We start from the raw sequence: 10,000 nt of genomic DNA, 5'->3' as shown, positions 1-10,000 counted from the left end.
AAAATCCAGACTTTGGACAACTTCGATTCGCTGTCTCTTTTTTTTTTATTCTAATCAGCAGACACATACGTTTACGTGTGTGATATATTTCAAAGATTTACAGATATCTTTACGACAATTATTTTTTTTCCAAAAGAGACTTGGCAATTCGGAGTCCTCCATAGTCTAGGATGAATTCTCAGTTTTTCTTTTCCTGAGATGGAAGGAGTACAAGTAATCAACGTTCCAGTCATAAGTGAAAACCGAACCTCACTTATTAAAACAAAGGCCTCTGCTTCTTACATATTAGAAACCACGAGTATTGGAGTTCAAGGACGAGCAAGGTCGATGGACCGACTTACGGGGCTATTCGGCTGCCATCCTGAAGGAGCTCCAGCAGGTGCTCAATTTCACCATCTCGCTCAGGGAATTCGAGTTCTGGGGATCTCCGGACGCCAAAGGTCACTGGGACGGCGTCATCGGCGCCCTGTATGATAAGGTTGTCTTCCCTTCTGCTGTCGGTTATTATTGAAATTGGTATCATTGCTAGGATAATAACAATAACAACAACAACAATAATAACAATAATGATAATGATATTAACAATGATGATAATAAATGATGATAATGATATTAACGATAATGATAATGATATTAACGATGATGATAATGATAATAATAATGATAATGATTATAATTGTGATAAAAATGAAAATGATGATGGTGATAATCGTGATAATAACTGTCATAAGAACACTAGAATATTACCAGTAATAATGATGATGATAACGATGATGATTTGCCTTTATACTATCATTGTCATTACTCTTCCCATCATCCTTAAATATATGTACGTAAGAATGCAAGCGACGTAGCTAAGGAATTTAGATGACTGGATGAAACATTTTCCTATAAACAGAAGAAATGGATTTTCCAATCAATTTAGACTATGATATGAGTCAAAAAGAAATGTCCGTTATTTTTGTTAGCATTACTTATCTTTACGTTTTTGCATAGTCAAAAAACAATATTGATATAAATTCAATAAATTATTAGATATTGCCTTGTCATATATAATTTTCTCACTAAACTTAAAAAGAATATAAAACTTCCCTCAAGATACCTAGCCACCCGGGCCTTTATATGTCTAGCACACCCCCTTTATGTATATATGTATTTATGGGTGGGTGGATGATAAATGTGTTTATAAACATACTGACCATTTAATGAATGGTTTGTAGCTTGTGGCCTAATATGCTCCCTCTACTATTCCAGGAGATTGACTTTAGTCCAATGGATTTTACTCCTACTAAAGAAAGCCGTGAGGTATATCACTAGCAATTCGATTTCTTTCGTTTTTCATTTTTGTTAACGAAAATTAATGGCATTATAGATGCATATGCTACTCACACACACACATACGGACATATATTAGATGTATAACCACGATTTGTAGGTAATACTTTGATTCTGATTATATATGTTTCCTAGGGGAAACAGTTTAGTGTTGTACTTTTCCTCTCTCTCGTCCATTGTAGGTGATTGACTTCACAGAGTGGGTGGGCGAAGACCCCGTCGTGATCGTCTCGGCCGCGCCTCAGCCCGAGATCCGGCCCTTCCTCCTGCTGGAGATTTACCAGCCGTGGGCAAGTGCTTACTTCTCGGCCCTTTTCGCAGAGGAGAAAAAGAAACTGAGAATGCTTTGATTTGTCCAGGATAATCTATTCATCTACTTTGTCGAGAGTTTATTGATAAATTAAGTCTGTATCGAAAGTGTATTATAATGTATATAATTTCAAGAATGATACATGCTTAACGTGCGTAAATATCAAATAGAAAGTTGAAAATGTTCTAATGCAATATTTTCAGTGGAAAAAATGTTCACTATAAAGACATTGTATAACTGTCATTAGAGAAGCATTAATATTTAAACATCAAAAACTTGAAACGAAGTTCAATAATGAAATTAACGTATCGCTTACAGGTATACGTGAGTCTTATTGGGACGCTTTTATTCTGTGCCTTTGTCATGTGGGCACTGACGCGAGCGAACATGATCCTGCTGGTGGGCGTGTATCCGCCGTCCAAGGTGCAGAAGCTCACCAAGGTTTTGTTGAGTGCTGGCAAGACCATCGTGGCTCAGTGTAAGTTCTCGTAAAGGTATATATATATATATATATATATATATATATATATGTATATATATATACACACACACACATACACACACAATGTATATATATATATATATATATATATATATATAATATGTGTGTGTGTGTGTGTGTGTGTGTGTATGTGTGTGTGTGTGTGTGTGTGTATGTATGTATGTATGTATGTATAGATAGATAGATAGATATTGATAGATATGCATATATATATATATATATTTACACACACACACACACACAAATAATTATATGTGTGTGTGTGTGTGTGTGTGTGTGTGTGTGTGTGTGTGTGTGTATGTATGCAGACACACACAAACACACACAAGTGTATGTGGGTGAATGAGTGAATGTGTGTATTTGTGTGTGTTTGATTCTTGAGGTAAAGGAATGCCTCTGCCCTCCACTCTAAGTAAAAAAATCTTAAGCATGGTGTTATAGAACAATAGCGCCTTTGCATATCGTCAGGTACACGCCCGCCATCGACAACCATGAAGAGTTGGCGCAGAATAACAGCGTCATCCCAGTTACAGAGGAGTTTTCTACTACTCAGACGCTCATAATGGTGAGTATATACGAAGAATAAAAAGAAGTGTAAGTTTAAACACTTGATGTACGCTTAGTGAGCATCAATAGTTTTCAGTACCTTCTTTAGTAACCTGGCAGTGAATTATAAAACTTGAATGCTGATCGAATGTCATTTAATTTTCGCTGGAGGGATTTTGCAAAAGACGCGATTGCGCTATTACACATAATTATTTTTGAAAAATCTTCAATTCTCCCATGTAGACATTTCTTTCCAAACGCTTTCCTGCCTTAAACCCTCCAGGAGTCCGAGAGAGAATCCTTCATGGCTCTCGCTTCACGCCTTGAACTGTACGACGCTTCCTTCCTGGACAGCGAAGAGTTCTATCACGGGATTTCCGTCGGGAAATGGGCATTTGTAGGTGAGAATCAGGCCCGGTTTACTAAGGAAAATCTGAGGCAATGTTACCTCTTTTCCCCTCTTTAATGCTCTACACTTACCTTCACTTTTTAATGTCTCACACTAATATGATGAATTCTGATATGAATAAATGTATATAAGAATAACGAAATGAAAAATGACGATTTTTTAATAAGTAAACTAGATGGTAACAGCTAATCTGGGAAATACTTAGTCCACCCATGATACGAATATATACTTATTTATCTGTCTATATATATCTGCATGGTTGTAAAGATACCCTCATCCCGGAACACGGGTCCTCAGATATATACTGTAAAGTTATGTGTGTATATGCTTATACACGCATAATTATATGTATTTATATACAGACAAACAGAGGCACATCCTCACTTATGCACTTACTACAGGGAGACGTTTAAATATGTAATAGTAATTCATTCAACAGTCATGATGACCAAAGCTATGTTACACGTATTATAGATTAATGCAGAAATGGACACCTAAGGTATTTCTCGTAACTCTCAGACTCGTACAGTTCGACGTACGGCCGCGCCCTCAACTTTGAGAACCGGATAAGGCGATGCAAGTTCTATGTCTCCAGAGACAGTGTGATTGGGGGTCTGGATGCCTGGCCTTTCCCACGAAACTCACCAGTCCACAGCCAGATATCGAGTTCGTAAGTAAAATCATTGGGGTTCTCAAAAACTTAAGGATGTGTGAGTATCTAGTCAGTATATACCTGAAGCTCCTCTCTCATAAAGCATCTAAAAGGCTGCATGAGAGAGAGAGACAGAAAGACAGGCATACAGAGTCAGAGAGAGAGAGAGAGAGAGAGAGAGAGAGAGAGAGAGAGAGAGAGAGAGAGAGAGAGAGAGAGAGAGAGAGAGAGAGCGATAGAGATAGAGAGAGAGCGAGAGAAAAAAAGAAAGAGAGAAAGAAATAGAGAGAGATAAGCGTCTAGTAAACCTTTATCTGCATCCACAGACTAAAGTGGCTTCGATATTATGGTATCCTTGAGAAAATCAGGTCCCGCTACTACGTCTCGACATGTGACCGCTCGAAAGGTGATGGAGTCAAGAAGATGGACATCACTATGATGCAAAGTTCCTTTTACGTCGCTGGAATCGGCTGGTCGCTGGCAGGGACCGTCTTTTTGCTCGAATTAATATTGTACAGGTTAATGCACATGTAATAACCACCTGAAATCGTCCATACACGATATGATATGGTAACAACAGTGATAATAGAAAATTATATCTGCTTACGTGATAATATCAAAGCTATGAAATTATACACATATTCACATACATGTGTAAGTACACAGAAAGTTCCCTTATAATACACGCAATACAAGTTAATTCAAAATACATACAAGGACATGCGACATAATAGCAAAATGAAGAGAGAGAAAAAGAACAGTTGGACAAAAATGCGATTTGAAGGAAATCTGAGATGTATTTTTGAGCTCTTTCAGTCTGCAATAAAATAACTAAGAGATGCTTTTTGTTCGATTTTTTTCCCCCAACTGACTGAATAATATTTGTGCAAATTTGTATGAATTTCTAAACAATGAAACAGATGAAAGCAAATAAAGAAATGAATCAAAACGACGAGTTAAGGTAAATCGATAATCATTTTTCCTATGAGTGCTGGATACTAAAATTTTCTTCATTACTAGGAACACATGAACACCCTCACCTCCCAGCATCTGAAGTTCTCCCCTAAAGCTTTTAGAGCAGTCGCTCTTGACCTGTATGTATGTATGTATGTATGTATGTATACTATATATATATATATAAACATATATATATACATATACATATATGTATATATATATAATAATGTTATATGCACACACACACACACACACACACACACACACACACACACACACACACACACAATAATAATAATAATAACCACAGTGTACATGAAAACCTCATACATCGGTGTGGGCACAAGAAAATTACCCAAAAAGTTATTCAAGAAACGTTAAAGAGCCAGGCAAAGTACTACTGCTTTTAAAAACTAATGCAAAATAAATTCTTGATTGAGAAAGTTTCGATCCCAGAGCTCAGCCAGATTCGTAGAATGCAAAATTACTAGAAGTCATCAATTAATTTTGTTTCGTCCAAAATGTAATATATCATACCAGGATAAGAGGGGTAGATGGACCATTTTGTTAAGATACAGATGACATTTGGGATATGGAGGAAAACTTGACCATGTGGGAATTAAGTTAAAATACTCTGCTATATGAAAAACCCATCGTAAGTAGGGAAAGAAAAGTAACGTACTATTACAAGAGAGGTAATTATAGAAGCCTTAAAGATTTCTTTGATGACAAACACTCCTGAACGAAGAGAACCTTGATATGCAATATTTTAAATTTTGCTGTCTATAAAAAAAAGGAGTAGAAAATTTTGTATCGAGATTCAAAATTAAAGTAAGAAATGGCCCAAACTGGTTCAATGATCTATACAAGAAAATGAGAGACAAACAAACAACGACTTTGGAAAAAAATGTGCAAAAGACTTAGATCTCAGGCAGCGTATGAAAGGTATAAAGTAGGAAGAAATGAGTATATCCAAACCATGAGGGAGACGAAGTTAGACTTTAAAAAGTATATAATTAATAAATGTACAAATCAACCAAAGCTCTTCTTTAACTACATGAATAGTAAGATTAATAAGAGTAATATCTCCATCAAAGACAATAACATTGTTTATACCAGGGAGGAGGAAATGAGAAATTTCAGTTTGTTCAGGACCCATACTTTGAAATGGCAAATAGTCGTACAAATGTAAATCAGAATATCGAAAATTTCACACTCAAAAAGAATGAAACAACAAACTTCAGCGAGACAAGGAAAACTACCAAAAGATTGGAAACTCGTTAATGTTACACCTTTATATAAGAGCGGCGACAAACAAAACCCTCTAAATTATAGACCAGTTTCGTTAACTAGTGTAGTATTCAACCTGTTAGAAAGGATAATTGGGAAATAGTGGGTTAAAGTACTTGAAAGACACAATATAATATCAAATAAACGATTTGGCTGTAGGGAAGGAAGGTCATGCACAGTAAATCTCTGTTTCTATGACAGAGTTTCTGAAATATTACAAGAAAAAGACGGCTGGTTGGATTGTGTATACTAAGACTTTAAGAAGCCATTTGACAAGTTTTCTCTCTCTCTCTTACACACACACACACACACACACACAAACACACACACACACACACACACACACACTAACACACTAACACACACATACTAACACACACACGCACACACTAACACACTCACACTAACACACACACACACTAACACACTCACACTAACACACACACACACTAACACACACACACACACACACACACACACACACACACACACAAAACAGTCCAAAACTTTACGTTTTCAATTGTTAATCTGCGGGATGGTCACAGATAAGAACCAGTTGTGGTAAAAGACTGTTGTTAAAACAAGTAAAAGCTCAATCATTGAAAACAATATTCCTAAGGCATATTAAGGAATGGTATATATATGATACTGCAATAGGAATTTTATAAGGAAAAGTATACTCCATGCAAATATTAAATGGGCGCAGCTGGAATTAATGGGGAGATAAAGATTACTATATTGCACTCAATAGGGATGCATGGAGCAGAAGAAAGCAAGAACCAGAATCTTAAAATGAAATCTAGGAATTAATAACAAAATGAAGATTTAAAAAATTATAACTTACAATGTGGCAAAGACTATGATGCCAATACGTATTTTACAGGAAATTGCTCAATTACTCGAGAAACGCCAGGCTTGTCAGAGTAGATCCACTTTCTACGCCTGGTAGTCACATAAGAATTGTATAAAGGGTTAAAGCTTTATAATAATAATCTCAACCATGAGGAATAACGCGGATTTGACGACAACGTAGCGGAATGTCAAGTAAGTAATGGCAGAGATAAGATCACCCGTTCCAGCGGCGACTTTCAATGATACTTCTTTTATCGAGACCACCTTATAATTTACAGGCTGATTATGCTTGATGACAGGATAACAGAGTAGCAATGGTAATCATTCAATAATCAGCAATTTGGTAATGATGATTATTCGATATGCAACAACGTTGTTCGGACTTGTTGCATTCAAGCAATAATCACCAACCACACAAGTACAATTTCGCCTCGATCACTCGAAGATAACACAGTTAATCTTTACGGTATAGTTGCACTAAGATAGGACTAATTGGAGATGATATTCTTGTTGAGTACTAAAAGTTGTAGTCGTTCGAACTAGAAATAATCTGCAGACACGAGCGGTAACGCCATACATAAAGAAAAAAAGTTCGCAGAAAGCGCAGCCCTTAGCCTGAGTCCACTCGATGCTCCCGAGTTCAGCTCTCTTGCCTCTCGCCGTGCATACCGAGGTGAAGACAATGCTTCCCGGAGGATGCTGGGGGCATAGCTCCCCCATCAACCTTCACCTCGGGTAACGCCCAGTCACGGCAACTTCCATAGTTGAATAAATTTTGTGGCGTGGAGTTAGGGACTTTGTCTGGCGAGTGCGTCTTTACTGTAAAGAATTACCGAAAATACAATATAATGGCTTGCACAGTTCTTTCATGTCCTATCAGCTATCACTATTTGTAGCTTTGATATTTTTTTTTATACATACATGCCTAAGGTGGTAAATTAAATTAGGGTTTTAAGTAATGCTGTCAAAGAGAAAATATCTTGGTATTTAAACTCTCCTTTTTATTTATTTATTTATTTTTTTTTACACTGTTTAACTTTGCCAGAACTAGTATCATTATTAAAATGGGCAAAGCTCACCCTATTGTTGGCTACACCTGCCAAACTGTTATTGGAAAACGACACAGTCTGCCACTAAATTATAAAACACAGCTTGCTACTATCTGCTATATGCTAAAATCACTAAGCAAGTAAAGGATAAATAGAGTTATGGTAGACAATTTGTATTTCTTTCTAGGGAAAAAAGTGAATAGTCCCTCATACTGTTCCCTCTTGATACATTCTGTCTGATACTCTTGGCCTCCTTTTGCTTCCCCCATGCAAAATATTCTGATTTTGGCATTTGCCACTGGAATAATGAATAGTGGAAAGTAATAGAGCCATGGGAATGAGAAGACTCAGTAGGCATGTTGAGTGTCTAGATAACCATCAAGATTGTGTATAGTTTCTAGATAAGATCCCATACGAGATAAGATACCAGTATTGCTTCACCCTCGGAAGTTTAATGTGAAAATTTATACTTTGGACAGATACTACAGCATGAAATCTACATTTCTGTTTCATTTTATATTAATACTCTTAATATGTAATACATATCATTGTCGTTATTCTGTAAACATCTGAAATCTTTGTTGTGCTTTTCCCCTTACTGACTATCGTGAATAATACTACTTTTAAGTATGGTAACGTTGCAGTCAAATTTTGTTTTCCGTCAGAATGGAGTCTATGGGCACATTCTCTTCTGATGATTAAGAGAGGGAGAGAACACTCCAATGGATATCACACAGCAGATGGTAATTTTTCATAAAGAAGTTATTTGAGAAAGTTATTTTTTTTCTTAGAAAAATAATGTATATACTATTTTGTACATGAGTTAGAACTGTATAATGATATAGTATTCATATTGTATTGCATTGTATTTTATGAAAGATATGAATGAGAATGAATATCTTCATAATACAAGAGATGTATTTGACTGGTTTCGATTATATCTATGTCACAAATAATCAAAACCGGTCAAATACATCTCTTGTATTGTGAAGATATTCTCATTCATACCTTTTATGCATCTGTCAACATGAATATGGTTCATTGTATTGTATATTAATGCTGATGGTGATATTTGATGTAGTGATACCAGTACTACTCCTCAGATTATATATGTCCGTGATGGGGAAGAAATTTCTCTCTTAGAAGCTATAAAGAATGGAGGCAACCCCAAGGTCATCCTTCCAGACAGGGATGAAGATGCAGGTGGAGGAACTCTCCTCACGTTAGCAGCTACTTGTGGTCATCATCATCTGATCTTGCCACTGATAGAAGCTGGAGTTTCTGTGAACGACACTGGAAACAGAAGTCGCACCCCCCTACATGAAGGAGCTGCTGCTGGAAATATTGAAGTTGTTAGAAAATTACTCTTTGCAAAGGCTGACATAGAGGCTGTTAGTCAGAGTGACAATGGTAAAGATTAATTTTGTTTAGAAAAATGTTATTTGATGTTCAAAAAAAAATTGTATTTTATATTACATATCTATAATTCTTTTAATTTTCTTGCATGAATAATGATTATAATAGTAATAATGATAATAATTACAATAGTAATAATGACAATAAAGACAAAAGTAATAATGATGATAATAATTATAATAATAATGATGATAATAATGATAATAATGATAATGATAATTATAGTAATAATAATGATAATAATAATAATAATGATAATAATAATAATGATAATAATAATAATAATAATAATAATAATATTAATAATAATAATGATAATAATAATAATAATAATAATAATAATAATAATAATAATAATAATAATAATAATAATAATAATAATAATAATAATAATAAATATTATAATAATAATAATAATAATAGTAATAATAATAATAATAATAATAATAATAATAATAATAATAATAATAATAATAATAATAATAATAATAATAATAATGATAATGATAATAACCAACAATGACAGTGATAATGACCATGACAGTAACTATGACAATGACAGTGACAATGACAATGACAATGACAATGATAATGGTAATGGTAATGGTAGTAATAATAATAATAATAATAATAATAATAATAATGATAATGATAATGATAATGATAATGATAATGATAATGA

The 10,000-nt window shown here is 34.8% G+C and overlaps 2 protein-coding genes across 6 annotated transcripts in view; both read left to right on the top strand.

Moving 5' to 3' along the window:
• The window catches only part of LOC125028736 (glutamate receptor ionotropic, kainate 5-like), an 11,312-nt gene extending 6,717 nt beyond the window's left edge, over nt 1-4,595 (top strand). The window contains exons 7-14 of the mRNA XM_047618217.1: nt 290-478; nt 1,255-1,305; nt 1,518-1,625; nt 1,964-2,133; nt 2,589-2,712; nt 2,977-3,094; nt 3,622-3,772; nt 4,081-4,595. Of these exons, the coding sequence (XP_047474173.1) occupies nt 290-478; nt 1,255-1,305; nt 1,518-1,625; nt 1,964-2,133; nt 2,589-2,712; nt 2,977-3,094; nt 3,622-3,772; nt 4,081-4,288 (1,119 nt within the window). The 3' untranslated portion in view covers nt 4,289-4,595. The remainder of the gene's footprint in view (nt 1-289; nt 479-1,254; nt 1,306-1,517; nt 1,626-1,963; nt 2,134-2,588; nt 2,713-2,976; nt 3,095-3,621; nt 3,773-4,080) is intronic.
• A 2,264-nt stretch (nt 4,596-6,859) lies between these two features.
• LOC125029082 overlaps nt 6,860-10,000 on the top strand; it is a 16,788-nt gene continuing 13,647 nt past the window's right edge. Inside the window, exons 1-3 of one of the 5 annotated variants that reach the window (XM_047618848.1) lie at nt 6,860-7,045; nt 8,568-8,645; nt 9,006-9,312. In XM_047618848.1, coding sequence (XP_047474804.1) covers nt 8,625-8,645; nt 9,006-9,312 — 328 coding nt within the window. In that variant the 5' untranslated portion in view covers nt 6,860-7,045; nt 8,568-8,624. Of the gene's footprint in view, nt 7,046-7,109; nt 7,171-7,252; nt 7,320-7,352; nt 7,589-8,567; nt 8,646-9,005; nt 9,313-10,000 lie in introns of those variants that run through there. The other 4 variants (XM_047618851.1, XM_047618849.1, XM_047618852.1 and 1 more) reach the window with 4 other exon arrangements.

This window comes from Penaeus chinensis, chromosome 9, assembly GCF_019202785.1.
Source record: "Penaeus chinensis breed Huanghai No. 1 chromosome 9, ASM1920278v2, whole genome shotgun sequence".
NCBI lineage: Eukaryota > Metazoa > Arthropoda > Malacostraca > Decapoda > Penaeidae > Penaeus > Penaeus chinensis.
This window is presented reverse-complemented; position numbering and strand designations above follow the sequence as displayed.